This window comes from Rhinichthys klamathensis, unplaced genomic scaffold, assembly GCF_029890125.1.
Source record: "Rhinichthys klamathensis goyatoka isolate OS25496 unplaced genomic scaffold, OSU_Roscu_1.1 h1tg000050l_1, whole genome shotgun sequence".
Lineage (NCBI taxonomy): Eukaryota > Metazoa > Chordata > Actinopteri > Cypriniformes > Leuciscidae > Rhinichthys > Rhinichthys klamathensis.
In genome coordinates, this window is record NW_026606596.1 from 2,367,408 (window position 1) to 2,388,480 (window position 21,073).

Below are 21,073 nucleotides of genomic sequence, written 5' to 3' on the forward strand. Positions count from 1 at the left end.
TGGTATTAAAAGGTCACTGTGACATTATTTGTCTTGGCAATGAATTTGTGCTCTGAGTTTACAATTGCTTCTGAAAATTTGCTGCCACTGGAGAAGACCACTGACCTAGAAAGGTAGGACTTAATCTCTGTGGGGTTTGAATCAGTGTTCTTCTGCGATTTCTAACACAGTCTGTGTTTCAAAATCTGTTATGTGAGATCTGATATTTGCAATATTGAAGAAGAAAAGCTGCTCAGTTACTTGAACAACTTGTGTGGTGCCTGCTTCACTATTAATTACAACTAATGACTATTGATTCGAGAACTACAACGGGCAGTGGGATGTAACTGTGGTCCTCCATTCACATGTCAGCTAATTAGGCTGAGCCTGTTAATCAGGCCCCTGTTTAAAGTAAGCGAGTGGTGCACAATTGTGCCAGAACCTCAAATGAGCATGGATTTTCCACAGAGAATTGAATGCCCTACCAGCAGCAAAAGACAAGTTGTAGGGAAAGCGGATACATGATAACAAGAGTTGTCTTTTATCTTCAAAGTAAAACCTCTGGGACAAGTAAGGACAGTGGCATTAGCTCAGCACGCCCGCCACATATCCGCCTACCAAGCTGCCATGTGGCATGGTGTGTTATGAGTCCTTGACATTGTCACTAGATTTTTGAGATGATTGAAAGTGAGCAGATATCAAAGCCACTTGATCTTGGTCACCAGACGAGATGTGTCGTGTTGAAGTTCATAGTTTGTATGTAGAGTGATTCCGATTTAGGAAGTCTCTTTGCGCAGATGCAAGAGTGAACTAAAAAGGCAGGTGGGATTTATGAAGGCCTTATCGACAGAGCGCTCTGCTGCTTTGAGCAGGCATTGGTATTCCTGCCCACACTTTGGGAAATAAATCAGAGTGCACTCTCACTCAGACGCCTGTCGAGAAACAAGTTCAGCTCTAATTTGCCTCTGAGATTTGGCCTCTTTTTCTCCAGAGTCAGGTTAAGTCCTTTATGTCAAAATCTCTTAGACACCTGCGCAAAGGGCCGCTTGTGCTACACATCCCCAAACACTGCACAAGACTGAAGTATTCTGTTTAGCTTTTTGAAAGATAACATATTTTTGGAGCGTATGGGAGTCGAGGATCTTTACCACAAGCCCACTTCCTCTTGCAGACTTCTTGAACTTTGATTATAATTCAGGGGAGATATCAAGGGTTTTCCTTTTAATCCCTGCATGGCATACAAAGGAAACGTCTCTCTCACCGTAACAAAGATGCAGATTTGGAGTAGAATCAGAGGGACAGGGAAAAGATTTATGTTGAAAGAGAAAAATGCTTTTCCAGCATTTTTTAGTAGCTTGTGAAAAGAACTGCACTTGATCTTGTTTGTAGATATTAAGGATGTCTTGATGGCTAAGTTCTGCCTGATTATGTTCTAAATTCTGACAAGTTATGAATATTTTATTGTTTACATCTTAAAATATGAACTATAATTTTTTTCTCAGGGAATTTGAAATTAAAATGGTGACACCAAATTGTATGAATGAATAATATGAAATTACATCATGGCTACCATCTTACTTGCAGCAAAATATCTGATATTAAAATAAATAGCATGCGTCAATGGGTTTTGCATTGGAAATGATTATTTCTGTAATTTGCGAGTACTAGCTATAGAGGATAATTAGGACCTCTTTGTGATATTCCTATAACCACAAAACACATAATCATCCTTTTAAGTCTGTTAGTTGAAGGAGACGGCAGCGATTTTCTGCCATCTAGCTCCATGCAGCCCTTGATGTTTATAATACACACCTGTTGGTTGACTTTCATGAATAATGATAAATGCTAAAAGCAATGGCTTGTAAAGCAAAAGAAGCAGATGGATTTCGCGCTGTTTTCAATGACATGATATGTGGTTTGAGATTCACAATCAGCTGAAAGTCAATTGCATCGTGTCAAATCATTTGCATTGCTCTAGTTGCTTTTGAGACAGCAGATTAGCATCTCGTGTTCAAATGCTTTACAAAATCAGGCACTTAGTGTAAATCTGTGTCTCTTTAATTTGAGCTGGGACAGGCCTTGTGTTTTGTAGAATTTCTGATCCTCAGCATCGGAACCTGTGGGAATCCATCAAAACATCCTCTGCATCAAAGCTGGAGTCTTTGAATCAAAACTGTGGAAAATATGTCTGAGTCTGTAGAGTCCTGTTCCAGACTGAAACTTTGTGTCTTTTTTTTTATGCCATCTGTCATATTTCTGACTCGACTGATGTTGTTTAACAGTGTATGAATGTATAGAAGCAGAGCGCTGTATACTGAGCGTGAGCATTATTTGCTTGTGTGACATACATTTTACAGCAGTTTGGCTGAAAGGTTTTTGTATACTTTCCACACTGTCAATGAGGTTAAATAGTTATCTCATGTCAAGGGTTTTGTGGATACTAAAAAGCAAATTTCATATACATTTTTAACATCTTCGCAAATTTCAAAGGTTGTTTACTCCAAGAAAACGCTAGCTATGTTAGGACTAAATGTTTCCTATATTCCCGGAGTTGCAAGACGTGGATGTAATAAGAGTGCATTTGACTGAATTTCAGGCTGAATTGCACCCCAATTTACTCCTATTGCAGTAAAACAAATCTAGCATGCTTAAAAGAAGAAACAGCTCATTAGTGAACCTCTCCATCTATCAAATTAACTTTAGCTGGAAATATCTACATTACATTCTTCTGTCTGGGTATCAAACTGGGATTAAATTGCTCTAAATGCTTATTTAAGTGTTGACTTTTGCTTATGAGAACTGGTAGTCATAAACAAATCTTTCAGCTTGGTAACCTGGTGCAAATGTTATACATGGCTTGTCTTAAAGTCTTTATATACAGTTTCAACATTATGTATGTCCTAAAAAGTTTTAATAATTTATTTTTGATGGTTTTGATTAGTCAAAGGAGGACTGAAGGGTGAATAAAAGGGTCATTTCAATTATTATTTTTACATGTAAATTATTAGAATATCTGGGACTCCAGACATAATATTAGGCAGAATTTGGAGTAGCATACTACCTCTCTTACTATTTCTGGTATATGCTTTACTAAATTAAGGATGGGCTTAATTTACTATGACTCGTGTAAAATCTGCATGCAAACATGCAGAAATCATGATGCAAGTTTTTTCTTTCTTTTGTAAAATCAACTTAGATTCGCTGTTGTTTTTCAGCATACTATTTTGAGTTTCTATTGATTAAACCAATCTCTTTCTTTGTATTAACTCAAATGTTTAGTTTCAATGAACTCAATTTTAAGGCAACCCAACAATAATTTTTAATAAAACTGTTTATTGTGTTTTAAACTTGTTTTGAGAATGGGACACATTTCAGTACTCCAATAAGATCTTGAGCATGCTTTCAGAAAAGGTGAGGTTGTGCGGAAAGCCCTTATATGGCCTTAGTTTTGGCATGTTTTATGCAAATTACCAGATGTGGGCATGCACTCCTTTATTATTATCATCCGCAACCATTAATTAGAAAGCATCATTAGAACGCAGATAAGAACAAGTTCACTTGTTGTGAAGCCATCTGAAATTTTGCACAAGATCTTTTTTTTCTCGCACACACAAATATGCAAATTGTATGAAATTATTAGTGAATGAGTCCAAAGTAGCTACTTTTTAAGATAATGTTCGTCTGCTCCATCTATATTTTGTGTGGTCTTTTTCTCGGTTTAAAAGGTTGACTGAGAAGTTTTATAAAGGGAACTGGCTTTGTTTTCTTTGAAGGTGTGTATTGTGAATATGGCAGATTTCCTTTAGGCAAACTGACCTGTCACACTGTGTTAGCTCACTGACAAACCATTCAGTCAGCTTCAGATGTCCCTGTATCCTTTGTGTCTTTGTCCCCTTGAGTGTCCTACTTTTAAATGCTTTTAAGGTTTTAGTAAGTATCAGGGACCTGCTTGCTGTGTGAGTTCTGCTATTTTTCCAGCTCACATTGGCTGTGAGGGTTGGAATCCCCTCGGTTGAATCACTTCGCGCATGAGTGGTTTTGTTCTATGCCATGGTTGACCAATCGACTCATTGCATTGCAAAACACAGCCTCGAAATGGGTCATTCTGTCAGTGATGCCCCTTCCTATCGGTGATCGTATTTACATGTGCCCGTGATGCAATGTCGAAGTGCTCCTAATCACAGAATGGCAGAGCCAGCACTTTGGTCAGGAGTGATTAGATGTGCTATGCTGAAGACCTGAAGGTCATACAGTCTCTGAGTGGAGCCGTTGTACCCTGCGGTGGGATTCCAAGCACATCTAAAGTTAGTGGTATGTCCAAGATGTCAGTTTGGATTGGACACCACCAGCCAAAAATCTGTCTGCTCAGCAAGCATGTCCCCTACAAAGTGTAACTGCATTACACCTAAAGTGTAAACAGACTGTTTGACACAATGTTATATAGAGAAGACCAGTAAATTACTTCAGTAAATTTTCTTTATACCTGCATAGCTTAAAATCTAGGCTATTGAACATTTTTGTAATTGCCCTGGAAAAAGAAACTTGCATTGATTCCCCCCCCCCCCCCCCTTTTTTTTATGAAGAAACAAACAAACAAAACCCTTACAATCTTATATTTTACATTATATAAAAGGGGGTTTTAAAAATTGATTAAAAATGGAAATGTATTAAATTACAGCTAAATTAGGGAAATTAGTCAATTACACATATCAATATTTGCTTAGAAATTCTGAGGATAATTTAAAGATGAAAGGCAGAGGCATTTTAATTTAGACCTTTTTTTGGAATGAATCCCTAAAGTAACACATTAAATTGAAAGCCCTTATATGATTATACTGCATAAATGTATGTAATTTACATTTTTAATCTACAGGAAATTAAATTAAAGGAAATGCATTCTCGCAATATGGAGAAAGACTGTAAATCATAGTTACGGTCATACCTTTATGACAACTAGCCCCAGTGACCCTGATTCCAATGGTTTCTGTGTAGCTCATTGCCATAATTTATTGTAGATATTTTATATGCGTCTAATATTTTCACAATTTAGTTGTAGGCAATGGACTGTAGTAAGAGAATGAAGCTCTTGCCAAATAATAAAAATAAAAAGTAAATCTCTGAATTGCTTCAGGTTGGTCTCAGGTATCGTTGACAGTCGAGTAAATTTCCCCAGAGAAAATCTGAAGAGAAATTACACTTTTAGGCTGAACACACCACACCAGCTCTGGTATTGAAACACTCTGCTGAACTGACTTCGGTTTCTGGGAGTGTGTCTCTAAAAACATTAATCTTTCAGTCTGACACTAATCTCCTCAAAATGTTGGGCACATTACAGTTTAATAAAGTTTGACACCAAAGTTTGACTCATGGTAGGGTCGGATGCTTTTGATGTGTAGCTGAATCACAAACCAAGTTATGGATAGCTAGAGAAATAAGTGAATCTTCCCAGCTCACTCAGGCTAGAGTACTGATAGCAGTTGAGGTGCCATAAAAAGAATTTGTCATAAAAGCTCACAAACTGTGTGAAGTAGTTCTTGTTCAATTCATCAAAAAGGTGATCGATATTAAATATGTTTTTCCACTATTCTTACAGGAATGATTTACACCACTGGCACCCTAGATTGCGAGACTCAGGATTCCTACTGGCTAACAGTATATGCGACAGACCGAGGTGTGGTGCCGCTCTCTGCCTCTATTGAGGTGTTTATCCAGGTGGAGGATGTGAATGATAATGCACCTTTGACCTCTGAATCCATCTACCACCCGTACGTCATGGAGAACTCTCCCAAAGATGTGCCTGTTGTTCGCATCCAAGCCCGGGACCCTGACGTTACCGCTTCAGATAGCCGTCTCATGTATCGTATCACTGCCGGAAATCCTCAGAACTTCTTTTCCATAGATTCCAACACAGGTAAGGCAGATTCCATTGATTTCCAACACAGTTTTTTTTTCCCTATGAAGAAACAAACAAACAAAATCTCATAAATTCTTATATTTTTCATTGTATAACTGTGGCTGCAAATTGACTTAAAATTTTAATTGAATTAATTATAGCTAAATTAAGAACATTAATCGCAGTTATATATCAATGTTTGCAGAGAATCATAAGGATTATAAGTTATAATATTATATACATTAATTATTTATTGTTTCTTTGAAGTAAATCAGTTAACACATTTAGTAATTAATAAGTGATCTATACAATTATACTGCATAAACATATGCAAATTACATTTTATGTAATTTACATTTTTATTATAGAAATAAAAAAGTAGTAATATTTGTAAGATTATACTGCATAAATGTGCCATTTAAATATAAATATAAAAATGTTGAATTGCGAGACTTATATATTTGCTTATATAAAAATGTGTCTGTATATATATATATATATATATATTACAGAAAAACTGTAATATTATGAAATATTATAATAAAAAAAAATCTGTTTTAATATACTTTAAAATATAATTTATTTCTGTGATGCAATGCTGAATTTCACAATAATCACCATCATTACTCCAGTCTTTAGTGTAACATGATCCTTCAGAAATCATTCTAATATGCTGATTTGACTCAGTTATTATCAATGTTGGAAACCGTTGTGCTGCTTAATATTTTTTTATTTTATATATTAAAAGAACAGCATTTATTCAAAATAGAAACATTTTCTAAAAATAGAAATCTTTACTATCACCATCCATCCATCTTCTTCCGCTTATCCGGGGCCGGGTCGCGGGGGCAGCAGTCTAAGCAGAGATGCCCAGACTTCCCTCTCCCTAGACACTTCCTCCAGCTCTCGGGGGGACACCGAGGCGTTCCCAGGCCAGCCGGGAGACATAGTCTCTCCAGCGTGTCCTAGGTCTTCCCCGGGGTTCCTTCCAGTGGGACGTGCCCGGAACACCTCCCCGGGAAGGCGTCCAGGAGGCATCCGAAACAGATGCCCGGGCCACCTCAGCTGACCCCTCTCGATGTGGAGGAGCAGCGGCTCTACACTGAGCTCCTCTCGAGTGACCGAGCTTCTCACCCTGTCTCTAAGGGATCGCCCAGCCACCCTGCGGAGAAAGCTCATTTCGGCCGCCTGTATCCGGGATCTTGTCCTTTCGGTCATGACCCAAAGCTCATGACCATAGGTGAGAGTAGGAACGTAGATTGACCGGTAAATCGAGAGCTTTGCCTTACGGCTCAGCTCTTTCTTCACCACAACAGACCGGTACATCGACCGCATTACTGCAGAAGCTGCACCGATCCGTCTGTCAATCTCCCGTTCCATCCTTCCCTCACTCGTGAACAAAACCCCAAGATACTTCAACTCCTCCACTTGAGGAAGGATCTCTCCACCAACCTGAAGTTAGCAAACTGCCCTTTTCCGACTGAGGACCATGGCCTCGGATTTGGAGGTGCTGATTCTCATCCCAGCCGCTTCACACTCGGCTGCAAACCGTCCCAGTGCATGCTGAAGGTCCTGGTGTGAGGGGGCCAACATGACAACATCATCCGCAAAAAGCAGAGACGAAATCGCGTGGTCCCCAAACCTGACACCCTCCGGCCCCTGGCTGCGCCTAGAAATTCTGTCCATAAAAATTATGAACAAAACCGGCGACAAAGGGCAGCCCTGCCGGAGTCCAACATGCACCGGGAAGAAGTCTGACTTACTACCGGCAATGCGAACCAAGCTCCTGCTTCTGTCATACAGGGACCGGACAGCCCTTAGCAAAGGACCCGGGACCCCATACTCCCGGAGCACCCTCCACAGGCCGCCTCGGGGGACACAGTCGAATGCCTTCTCCAAATCCACAAAGCACATGTGGACTGGTTGGGCAAACTCCCATGAACCCTGCAGCACCCTGTAGAGGGTATAGAGCTGGTCCAGTGTTCCACGGCCTGGACGAAAACCGCACTGTTCCTCCTGAATCCGAGGTTCCACTATCGGCCATATTCTCCTCTCCAGTACCCTGGCATAGACTTTCCCAGGGAGGCTGAGAAGTGTGATCCCCCTGTAGTTGGAACACACCCTCCGGTCCCCCTTCTTAAAAAGAGGGACCACCACCCCGGTCTGCCATCCCAGAGGCACTGTCCCCGACCGCCACGCGATGCTGCAGAGGCGTGTCAGCCAAGACAGCCCCACAACATCCAGAGACTTGAGGTACTCAGGGCGGATCTCATCCACCCCCGGTGCCTTGCCACCGAGAAGTTTCTTGACTACCTCGGTGACCTCAGCTAGGGTGATGGACAAGTCCACCTCTGAGCCCTCAGCCTCTGCTTCCTCAATAGAAGACGTGACGGCGGGATTGAGGAGATCCTCGAAGTATTCCTTCCACTGTCCAACGACATCCCCAGTTGAGGTCAACAGCCACCCACCTCCACCGTAAACAGCGTTGGTAGGGCACTGTTTCCCTCTCCTGAGCCGCCGGACAGTTTGCCAGAATCTCTTCGAGGACAGCCGATAGTCCTTCTCCATGGCCTCACCGAACTCCTCCCAGGCCCGAGTTTTTGCCTCCACAACCACCCGGGCTGCAGTCCCCTTGGCCTGCCAGTACCTGTCAGCTGCCTCAGGAGTCCCACAAGCCAACCAGGCCCGATAGGACTCCTTCTTCAGCTTGACGGCATCCTTTACTTCCGGTGTCCACCACCGGGTTCGGGGATTGCCGCCTCGACAGGCACCGGAGACCTTACGGCCACAGCTCCGAGCAGCCGCTTCGACAATGGAGGTGGAGAACATGGTCCACTCAGACTCAATATCTCCAGCCTCCCTCGGGATCCGGTCGTGGCTCTGCCGGAGGTGGGAGTTGAAGATCTCTCTGACAGGAGATTCGATTTGAACATGGTGTTCGTTATGGACAAACTGTAACTAGCACAGAAGTCCAATAACTGAACACCGCTCGGGTTCAGGTCAGGGGGGCCGTTCCTCCCAATCACGCCCCTCCAGGTGTCACTGTCGTTGCCCACGTGAGCGTTGAAGTCCCCCAGTAGAACGACGGAGTCCCCAGTCGGAGCACTTTCCAGCACTCCTCCCAGAGACCCCAAGAAGGCCGGGTACTCTGCACTGCCGTTCGGCCCGTAGGCACACACGACAGTGAGAGACCTATCCCCGACCCGTAGGCGCAGGGAAACGACCCTCTCGTTCACCGGGTAAACACATGGCGGCTGAGCTAGGGGGCTATAAGCAAACACACACCAGCCCGTCGCCTCTCACCATGGGCAACTCCAGAGTGGTGAAGAGTCCATCCTCTCTCAAGGAGTGTGGTTCCAGAGCCCAAGCCATGCGTAGAGGTGACCCCGACTATCTCTAGTCGGAACCTCTCAACTTCACGCACGATCTCGGGCTCCTTCCCCGCCAGCGAGGTGATGTTGCACGTCCCTAAGCCTAGTTTCCGTGTCCAGGGATCGGGTCGTCGAGGCCCCCGCCTTCGACTGCCGCCCGATCCTATCTGCACCGGCCCCTTACGGCTCTTCCTGCAGGTGGTGAGCCCACGGGAAGGCGGTCCCACGTCGCTCCTTCGGGCTGAGCCCGGCCGGACCCCGTGGGGAGAGGCCCGGCCACCAGGCGCTCGCATACGAGCCCCAACCCCGGGCCTGGCTCCAGGGTGGGGCCCCGGCTAGGCCATACCGGGCGACGTCACAGTCCTTGAATTGTTGTCCATCATTAGGGGTTTTTGAACTGCTCTTAGTCTGACCCGTCGCCTAGGACCTGTTTGCCTTGGGAGACCCTACCAGGGGCATATAGCCCCAGACAACATAGCTCCTAGGGTCATTCGGGTACTCAAACCCCTCCACCACGTTAAGGTGGCAGTTCAAGGAGGTTCAAGGGGTAATCTTTACTATCACTTTTTTTAAAATCAATTTAACACATCCTTGCTGAATAAAAATATAAATTTCTTTCAAAAAAAGAAAGAAAAAAAATTACTGACCCCGAACTTTTGAAAGATAGTGTATATTGTTACAAAAGATTTCTATTTTAAATAAATGTTTTTTTGTTTTGTTTTTTACTTTTTATTCATCAAAGAATCCTGAGAATATTAAGCAGCACAACTGTTTCCAACATTGATAATATATCAGCATATTAGAATGATTGGCCCTAAAGACTGGAGTATTGAAGCTGAAAATTCAGTTTTGCATCACAGAAATAAATTATATTTCAAAGTATATATAAAAAACCCATTCTTTTAAATTGTAATAATAATTCACAATATTACAGTTTTTTCCGTATTTTTGATCAAATAAATGGAGGCTTGATGAGCATCATATTCAAAAATAATATATAATATATAAATATATATATAAAGCAAATCTACAGGAAATACTGCATGAAAAAAATCTTTTGTTTCCTTCTAAATTTGCAAGAAGAGAAACTTTGATGTTTTTTTCCTTTGAAATTGAATTACGTTGTCCTTCAGTCCAAACCTCCTATTGCTTTCACAGATCCCTTCACAAGTACTACTAAACAAACTGAGCAGCACAGGCTGTAATCTGTTTCAGTGTCAGGACATTCTAGCGTGAAGAGTTAACACACATGCAGAGTTCTTATCCCGTGGCGTGCTGGGTGCATTCTGCACTGCCGATTACACCCCGGTGCTGCTTTCCTTGTCATTTAAGAAGTGAGTCATGGGAGCTTATGTATGCAGCAGTAGTCAGTGAATTAATTAAACAAGGTTTGGTGCCAGCAGGAAAGCTTTTCATTCTACTATTGGCAAATCCCTCCAAGGCAGCATGTGGCAGCACATATTTACACTGGAATACGAGGTTTAAGCTCAATAAATCTAACTCAATATATATAATGAGATGTGAGTGAGTGTGCATGCATTGATATGTGGAGAGGAGAGAAGTAATGCTGTATTTCTCCATGACATACACACTTTATGAAAGCCTTTGGACCAGTATGAGTGTTCAAGGATGAAATATATGAAAAACTGAAAGGGAATGAAATTATGGTTGAATCAACCCAAAGGTATGAAACCTTGAGTGTTTTATAGTTTGCCCCTGGACTGCAGTCACAGATTCTACTTTAGCTTCAGCCACTGCTGGGAAAAGCCGTTGTAATTGCTCCCCACTTATCTAGCTCTCTTTTTGTGATTGCCTGTTGAACGCAGCCTAAGTGTTCAGATAAATTGCATTGTGAGCTCTTTTATAAAAACAAATGTGCTGTGACTAAGCCAGCAACTAATTACTGCACCCTGAAAATAGACAGTGCATGTTTGATTATTAGTTTAGAGCGCTTGCTTCTAAAAGAGTCATATCCTTTACGATTTATTTTAGTTACAAATGCTTTGCCAAGGATATCTTTACAGTATATTTAAATGGATGGCTTAAGAGTAAAAATCCTTTGCACTTTCCTCACAACCACTGGTTCCTCAACGTCTCTGTGAGTTCATAGCTTCTCTAATTTCTTTAATTGAGTCTCTCTGGATGGCACACATTAGGGAATACTGTGGATTCCAGCAGTGCGATTCAACCTGTGCCATCAGGAGTTCTTTGTTGCCATGGCTATATTTCACTGAGAATCACTGGCTCAGAAATCACGTGCAATAGATTTATTTTAGGTAAATAATGGGAACTTGTGCTAAAATGACGGCAGTGTTTTTTTAAAATGGTGAAATTTGCAATACATTTGGCCATGGGTAATATACAGTATATTTTAAAAACAGTCTCTCAGAGAATCTTCCATATCACTTTGTTCTGTGGAACACAAAAAATAAGACATTCTCAGTAAATGGAGACTGAAGCTCTCGAACTTTAAAAAGGATGAAAAAGCACATTTAAGAAAGAGTATTATAGAAGTTATCCATACAACTGATGTGTGCTATATTCCAAGCTCTGGATGTGAAACAGACTGAAATTCAAGTTTACGTACATTCTTCAGAATTTCTAATTTTTTTGATCCACAGAAGAAGGAAAGTCACACAGGCTTTGTACTATATATGAGGGTGGGTAAATACTCCCCCCATATTTCTTTAAGCCCTCTATTCTGCAGCTTGTCAATATGTCCACATTGCAGGAATTGTTGTCAAACCCATAGACCCGCTTAAAGTTATTTACCATCATCCAGATGTCTTGTGCCTTAAGGAAGCATACATATTCAGGAATGTCTTCCTGTTATCAGTCTCTGCTGCTCTGTCTGTCTGCACTGAAGTGTTTTTAAAGCCTAGTTACAGCCACCGGGGTTTGGAAAATAATGCATTCACGAGATGCCATCTGTGGGTTTATGTTAGAGGCTTGTCTCTTGAGCTGCTTTTTTCCCCCTTGAAATAACAAACAATGTTGTGTGAATTTATGCACCCTTTCTGACACGTTATTAATCATTGTCGAGTGGAGCGGCTCTCCTCGCTGATCGTTGCACAATTGTCATGAAAGTCATTGTTTATTCAGTTTTGTTATTTAAAAAAAAATGTTTTTCAGGACTCATCACTACCACATCAAGGAAACTGGATAGAGAGCAACAAGAACAGCACTTCCTAGAGGTACTGTACTATACATGTTCATTACCCTTCTGAGTGTACCTTAAAGAACTAATTCATTCAAAAATTAAAAATAAAAAACTATTAATGTTGTGTTCTAATCACATTTCAAATATGGGATATTCCTATACTTGATTTTTGGCATTTTAATGCATCTTAAAATGTAATTTAATACATTTTAAGCAATGATGCTGAAAAGCAGAATTTTCAGCACTATTACTCCAGTCTTTAATGTACATGATCCTTCAGAAATCATTCTAATATGCTGATTTGCTGCTCAAGAAACATTTCTTATTTTTACCAATGATGAAAACAGTTGTGCTGCTTAATATTTTGTTTAATAAATAGAAAGTAAAAACAATCAGTCTTTATTTTAAATTGAAATCTTTTGTAACATTGTTTTTACTGTCACTTTAGATGAATTTAAAGCATCCTTGCTGAATAAAAGTATTCATTTCTTTAAAGCTAAAGTCTGCAGTTTTTCCTCTTTGTTGCCATCTCTGTTCGAAATCTGCAATTGCAGTTATTCGCGGAATTATCAACTTTACGTGAGTTGTACTTCAACACCCTCGACACGGCACAGCGCGGATGAACACAATGTTTGAGGAGACTGTGAGGCTGTCAGTCACCGCGCCGGTGTGGATACTGTCATTCAGAATCAAAGATTATTCTTTTTGGAAGTATGACCAACATAATAATTTTCACCGGAAAATGTCATTTGAACAAGTAACATTCACTTTTGTTCTGGTTCTGACATTGCCGTAAATCGCGCTGATTAAATCTACAAATTGCTTATCATATCACGCAAAACCGTGCAAATTATACTTTGTTCTCAAATTGTTAATGTTAACAACGTCAGCATTGCGTGACTACATGTTATGTCCTTCCGATATGTATCCTTGTTTTCACATGGGTCCGGTAGCAGTCTCTTTTTTTTCTGTAGCCACTCCGAAGTCCGAACGAAGTCTTTTTCATTTTTACAGCGGGTGAATCTGTTGTCACTGGTGATTGTCGTTTGGACCTTTCTGGATCCGCCATCAAATTGATAAGTTTAATTATATCGAAGTGCTGTGAGAAAAGGCTATAAATCTCCACCTCCAACATCCTCACACGCAATATAGCCTACTAGCCGAGACTCCTTTATGTGTACAGATGTGACGTAATGACGCAAAGACATGCTCGAATCTCCCGCGGAAATCCACCAGTACCACTGGAATTAAAAACATTATTACAAGCTTACCGCTTTGAATCGAGCTAAGGCAAGCAGATAGTTTTGAACACTGGCTGGTTATGAATTTTCTCAAATATGTATTTTGGATAAATTTTAACCCCCCAAAAAGCTACTTACTTCAGCTTTAAAAAAAAAACGTACTGACACCAGACTATTGAACTGTAGTGCTATAAGGAAACAAAATGGCAATGCTACTGCTTTACAGGTATTTGATTGTCAAAATCATCAATCAAATTGTAGAGCATATAGCTTTTTTAAGGATAGCAGTTGATTTGCAGGTCTAATAGAGATGATGACTTACTGTGTTTTAGACACCTGGCTCAAAGCGTTTGATAAACAGGATTTATTGGTATTATATTAACTTTAGTTCATTAAAAGGAAATATTTATCCTTTACTGTGTACCATCTCCCTGGGTGTTGCTTTGTTTGATTTTTCAGAGGTGTGTGTATGAAAGCATACAGAGACTTCCAAGTTGTAGGTCTGACTTCAAATGCTTTTTTGAAAGTACATAACTGACAGAAGTTACAAATTCCAACTTTATATAGTGATAGTAATAGCAATCTAGCCCACATCATACTACTTTTATTATATTTTGCAGTGTTTTTTCTGTGTGTGAGCTGCCATGAACTATCGTTGTATGGAAAAGAGGAGCATGTCCATTCATTAAAATTTCTCCTTTTTGTCATACTGAACAAATAAGAACATACACAGGTTTAGAATTACATGACTGCAAGACAATTAAAAAAAACTTTCCTTTTAAGAGCAAAACATGCAGTTTGTCATTGATTCTCAAGGGTAGTTTTATCAGTTCATGAAATGTTGAAATCATGTAATTCCATGAATAGTCACAAGTACTGAAACTATGATAGAACTACAGAGAAAGATAAAATGATTACTTTTCGATAGCTTCAAGTATTTTATTGATAACCATATCGGATACACACTGACTTATTTATTGATCTATTTTAGGAACACATTTGTCTGTTGAACAAAATAGAGAGATGCTACCAGTGACCTATTGAATTCATTGGAATATAAGGGGAAGCAGTTGTAGTATCGAGTGAGGAATGGCTTTACACATCCAGGGTGTAAAGGCAATGATGTTTGTGATCTTTAATTTCTAATGTCTTATAATAAGGTGCAGTAGAGCAAACGCCTGGCCTACACCTGCATTATGAGTGACAGAATGGATAAAGCCAGCGTTAACTGACCAAGGACTCTTATTTAACACCAAAACACGTGCAGATGTGCAAATTTTCATACAGTCTGATGAGCAGCCCTTAAATTACTGATCCGTCAATGAGGGCAGTACAGTAGCGCTGATCAATGGGATGGGTGTGGCTCCCCGTGATCCCTGCTCTACATGGACAGAGTGGAATGAGGGCCATTGATTTCTGTGTTCACTAAATGATGATTCACTCTGCAGAAGGCTTCTAGTTTCAAAGTTCATATCTTACATCTAGCGCCTCAAGGTGCCTGCTTTGAGAGAGCAGCCCAGGCATCAGCGTCTCCAGTGTGTCCGCGCTGACTGCGGACGGTCCCCATTAAAGATTCAGTCCATAGAGGCTTTCATGATTTTCTGCTTGTGAGTTTGCAGTGGTGTAATTTGCCCCTGGCCTCTTTTTGTGACCAGTCTCTGATCAAGTTCTGGGAATATCCAGTGGAGCTCCATGTAGAAGAGTGAGATCAATTGCGTTCTTTTCTGAAAAATGCGCCTGAGTTGATCTTTTTTTCTATTTTTTATTTTTTTTTAAATAGATTTTGAGTAGAGTAGAGTTCTGTTTATTTGATATAGCCTTTTTATGTCTCTTGACAACAGAGAAATGTTGAGTTGCTATGGGGTTGCTAAGATGTTTGAGTGGTTTTTGGCACATTTCTGTAAGGTTGCCAGGGTGTTTTAATGTCTACTTCAAAAATCTGATCGCTTAATTTGAGGTTTCATTTTTGTGCATGTTTTCATCATAGTCCAAATGAAATGGAATGAGTTACAGGATAGAAATAAAATATACTCTAAAATGTGCAATGTTAATGGAAAATATTTGGTAGTGCAAAGTTGAAAAGGTACATTGCAAATGCTATAAAGAATAAACCGGGGAAAATGGACATATACACTCACCGGCCACTTTATTAGGTACCCCATGCTAGTAACGGGTTGGACCCCCTTTTGCCTTCAGAACTGCCTCAATTCTTCGTGGCATAGATTCAACAAGGTGCTGGAAGCATTCCTCAGGGAGTTTGGTCCATATTGACATGATGGCATCACACAGTTGCCGCAGATTTGTCGGCTGCACATCCATGATGCGAATCTCCCGTTCCACCACATCCCAAAGATGCTCTATTGGGTTGAGATCTGGTGACTGTGGAGGCCATTTTAGTACAGTGAACTCATTGTCATGTTCAAGAAACCAATTTGAAATGATTAGAGCTTTGTGACATGGTGGAAGTAGCCATCAGAGGATGGGTACATGGTGGCCATAAAGGGATGGACATGGTCAGAAACAATGCTCAGGTAGGCCGTGGCATTTAAACGATGCCCAATTGGCACTAAGGGGCCTAAAGTGTGCCAGGAAAACATCCCCCACACCATTACACCACCACCACCAGCCTGCACAGTGGTAACAAGGCATGATGGTTCCATGTTCTCATTCTGTTTACGCCAAATTCTGACTCTAACATCTGAATGTCTCAACAGAAATCGAGACTCATCAGACCAGGCAACATTTTTCCAGTCTTCAACTGTTCAATTTTGGTGAGCTCTTGCAAATTGTAGCCTCTTTTTCCTATTTGTAATGGAGATGAGTGGTACCCGGTGGAGTCTTCTGCTGTTGTAGCCCATCCGCCTCAAGGTTGTGCGTGTTGTGGCTTCACAAATGCTTTGCTGCATACCTCGGTTGTAAGGAGTGGTTATTTCAGTCACTGTTGCCCTTCTATCAGCTCGAACCAGTCTGGCCATTCTCCTCTGACCTCTGGCATCAACAAGGCATTTCCGCCCACAGAACTGCCGCTCACTGGATGTTTTTTCTTTTTCGGACCATTCTCTGTAAACCCTAGAGATGGTTGTGCGTGAAAATCCCAGTAGATTAGCAGTTTCTGAAATACTCAGACCAGCCCTTCTGGCACCAACAATCATGCCACGTTCAAAGTCACTTAAATCACCTTTCTTCCCCATACTGATGCTCGGTTTGAACTGCAGGAGATTGTCTGATTGTCTACATGCCTAAATGCACTGAGTTGCCGGCGCCGCCATGTGATTGGCTGCTTAGAAATTAAGTGTTAACGAGCAGTTGGACAGGTGTACCTAATAAAGTGGCCGGTGAGTGTATATACCAATGATATACTACTGTTAAAAAGTTTGGGGTCAGTAAGATTCTTGTAATGTTTTTGAAAGAAAATTTTATTTGATTTTGATTTGATAAACTTGATTTATCCCCAAGGGAAGTTTACACGAGGAGAAATTTACAAAATCTCACACTAAGGCTGCATTTATTTGATGAAAAATAACAGTAATATTGTGAAATATTGTTACATTTTAAGATAACTGTTTTCTATTTTAAAATATTTTAAAATGTAATTTATTCCTGTGATTCCAAATACATTTTCAGCATCATTAGTCCAGTCTTCAGTGTCACATGATCCTTCAGAAATCATTCTAATATGCTGATTTGATGCTCAAGAAACATTTCATGAATGCATGAAGAGACAATGAGTGAACATACCCATCAAAAACTGTACATGCAGCTACCTTGACCTGTTAAAATTGGCACTGAAGTTAAAACTAACTTTATCTTCACAAACTGTGCATTTTCATCATAATTTTGTTTATATGTGTTTTTTCTAGGTTACAGTTATGGATGGAGGAGGGATCTTCAGGCAGTCCACTGTCTGGGTGATAGTGCATGTTCAGGATGAGAATGACAATACGCCTGAATTCAAAGAGTCGGTGTACCGCATCATCCTTCTGGAGCGGGACCGCAACAAACGCGGTGACCCTGTCTACAGAATCTTCGCCCATGATCGAGATGAAGGGTCCAATGCAGATCTCACATACAGCATTGTGGATGGAAATGATGATGGCAAGTTCGTTATCGATGCTAAGACAGCCATGGTGTCTTCCAGGAAGATGGTCACGGCTGGTGGCTTTGATATTCTCACGGTAAAGTACCAGACAGATGGGTATTTCAGTTCACATTGAAGTTTTTTTTTATTTTTTTATGCAGCTTTAGCAGCATAAAGTTTTCAGCCTTTTTTACTTAATTTTTTCTATGCCCTCCTCAGATAAAAGCCATTGACAATGGGACCCCTCAGAAGTGGTCGACCACCCGTTTGCATGTTGAATGGATTCGGAAGCCCGTGCCTTCGCCACTGGCCTTGCGATTTACCGCAGCCGTTTACAACTTCACAGTGGGGGAAAACGCCAAAGTGTATGAGTCAGTTGGAGAGGTCTCAGTTTGGCAGACAGCAACTCCTTTATGGTTCGACATCATTGGTGAGCATCAATAATGCAGCAGTTTCAGTCATAAATTAAGTTGGGTTGCAAACTTTAATGTCCATAATATTACTGATGTTAATGTCTGCTTAGGATGAATCACTTGTGTTGTAGCATTCCTCAGTTGCTTTAAAACCGTGCTGATGAATAAATGTAGATGTAATTTAAAGGAGTAGACCTCTATGGTAAACGATGCTGACAATGATTTACTCCATTTGCTCGTTGCTTACAGCTCTTCTACATATGTATCATTTGCACCTATATTTTCTGCTCATAGTTTGACAACAGAAGATGCATGGATGGTAAAGTTAGTGAACTAAAATATGCAAAGAGGGTCATTTTGATTAAACCCTCTCAGTATTTGGGATTTTGCTGAGCATTGCAGATGTAGTACCACGTTGGGGGCATTGCATGTGTTTAGTTGGAAAACTCCCAAATGAATAAGCGTTTAAAAAGTCATTTTTGAATTTGTTTAGGTTAATATGAGTTCTTGACATCCATGTCAATTTTCTGTTTTCTTTTTCTTTCCATTCATCTGGATCTCTGTCTGAGAAGGTGGAAGGACGTCACGGGAGATGTTTTATATCCCACAGAGCTCCTGTGGTGGAAACTGTTCATCTGACAGCGGTAGGCTAACTGTCAGTATTTTGTAGTTATTTTCCTGAGCGTGAAGGTTTGGCTAGTTTATCTGATACTTTTAGATACTCGCTTTAAAAACTCCATTTGCCGCAGGACAAACGTGAAGCTCTCAATCCTGTAAACACTTTGAGTGCTGAGATTCCTTCCAGACTTTGGTCTTCTGATCTCATTTAAGTGCAGTGGAAATTGAATGGAATTGGAACAGATGCATGCAATGAATACTAAAGATGCTCAGAAAGTTTGCCCTTATCCGTCAGAATGGACCTGCATTAATGATTTGAGAATCTGCCGGGAAGAGGCTTGTACCTGACACAGATGTTTGTGGGAGTCGAAGATAAGAGACCCGAGGCTGATGGGAAAGATCCCAACATAAAGCGGTTGATGTTTCGAATGCTGTGAAACTTTGATGAATCGCTGTGAAACATAATAAATGTATTTCTCACAGAAGAGCAAAACCGCATGACAGTTTGATTGGTAGAGTGTTCACCTTGATCCTTTTCTGCTAAACCTTTACCTCTTCATTGGTAATGCAATGCATTTTCTATCACTTTTAATTTTTCAGGTCATGCTAACTGTGATTTCTTGGCTTTATAGGAAACTATGATGGTCCATTTGATATTCAGAGAGGGATGGGGACCATAGTAATAGCCAGACCTCTAGATGCAGAGACACAATCACTATACAACATGACGGTACAGGTGACAGATGGAACCAACACAGCCACTACACAGGTATATTTTTAGTTGTACAAACATCCTGGAAAGAGAATCAAGACTGCTAACTTCGCAAGAAACTAGCAAAAATAGTATTGTGGTTGAAATATCCAAGAGAGAAACATCTCTAAGATGTTAAGCAGTGTGCCAACTTTTATCTAATTTTATCAACGTAAGTTTGCTGTGTGAAAGAGATATCTATATAATCTTCACTGAATATGTCTTCAGATATTCCAGGGGCTGCTGAGTATTCCAGTGTCCCAGAAACCCACATCGTATTGTCACTCTAGCATCTGCATTTTCTATTTCTTATTTAAGCTGTTTTAACATCAGTGCATATTGCAACAGTGTAGATTACTTATAGGGATCTGTTTAAATGAGATGAATTTCTATGTGAAAAGCTAAAAATGACTCTGTCCCCTGTATCTACAGGTTTACATAAAGGTTTTGGACAGCAATGACAACACTCCCATTTTCTCTGAGCGTACATATGAAGTCTTGGTATCTGAGGATACACCAGCTGACACTGAGGTCTTGCGCGTCCGGGCCAGGGACAAGGATGAACGGGCAAAGTTGAGCTACTCCATCCATGGCAGCGTTGATCCGGCAAGCATGCGGATGTTTAGGATCAATCCTGGTACTGGTGTCATGTACACAGCAGATCGACTGGACTATGAGGTCCGCACTCAACACATCCTTACTATTATGGTAAGAAACAGTATAAATGCCTCACTATTTGCTTTGTGTTTAAATTTAATAAGAAAAAATCCTAAGAATTATAAAAAATGTTTTTAATATAATACTTAAATTATATTATCAATAATTGATATATAAATAGATGAAAAAAAATAACATGATTTTCTTGGACAATATATCCCCCTTTGCTGACATGGTGGAAGGACTCCACAAGTGTGTGTAAAACCTGATGTATGTTATACACCATGATTCAGAAAATATTTAAATGTTCATAACATATTTTTTTAGTGTTCAAAATTAGAAATGTTGTATTTGTTTCCTGGTTTTAGTAAACATTTTAATCAATGTGGACTCTTGAACCCCACTGTATCTGATTTTTACTGTATTTTGTAGTATTTTAGATTATCAAAAAATATAGCTCAGCCTACCAGATTTTATATTTTGACAGTTTGCATTTTTAACTGTTAAACTGGCTTTTGTAATCCTTTTTTCCCTCATTTTGCTTGTTTCTTCACAAATCTTTTCCATGCAAAAACTATTAGGGTTTCTCCTCAGCTCTGTCGCCCTGTTTCCTCCTTTTTTCCCTTTTTTTTTTTTTTAGGTGAAAGATCAAGAATTTCCCTATTACAGAGACCTGGCACGGATTATTGTGACTTTGGAGGATGCCAATGACCAGCCACCCTTTTTTACTCGCACTTTGTATGACAGTACAGTGTTTGAGTCGGCCCCACCAGGAACTTCTGCTTTGCAGGTGATCGCACTAGACAGAGACTCAGGGAGAAACGGGGAGATAGTTTACTCAATTGATGCAGGTAAACACCATGTTCTCTGCTCTTGAATTTATTACGCTCCCTGATAACATTTCCATTGTTC

General features: G+C 40.5%; 1 protein-coding gene across 1 annotated transcript in view; it reads left to right on the forward strand.

Moving 5' to 3' along the window:
* The window catches only part of LOC130082847 (protocadherin Fat 3), a 70,822-nt gene that overhangs the window by 4,135 nt on the left and 45,614 nt on the right, over positions 1–21,073 (forward strand). The window contains exons 3-10 of the mRNA XM_056247750.1: positions 5,573–5,890; positions 12,376–12,437; positions 17,505–17,819; positions 17,942–18,152; positions 18,708–18,779; positions 19,386–19,522; positions 19,937–20,212; positions 20,802–21,012. Of these exons, the coding sequence (XP_056103725.1) occupies positions 5,573–5,890; positions 12,376–12,437; positions 17,505–17,819; positions 17,942–18,152; positions 18,708–18,779; positions 19,386–19,522; positions 19,937–20,212; positions 20,802–21,012 (1,602 nt within the window). The remainder of the gene's footprint in view (positions 1–5,572; positions 5,891–12,375; positions 12,438–17,504; positions 17,820–17,941; positions 18,153–18,707; positions 18,780–19,385; positions 19,523–19,936; positions 20,213–20,801; positions 21,013–21,073) is intronic.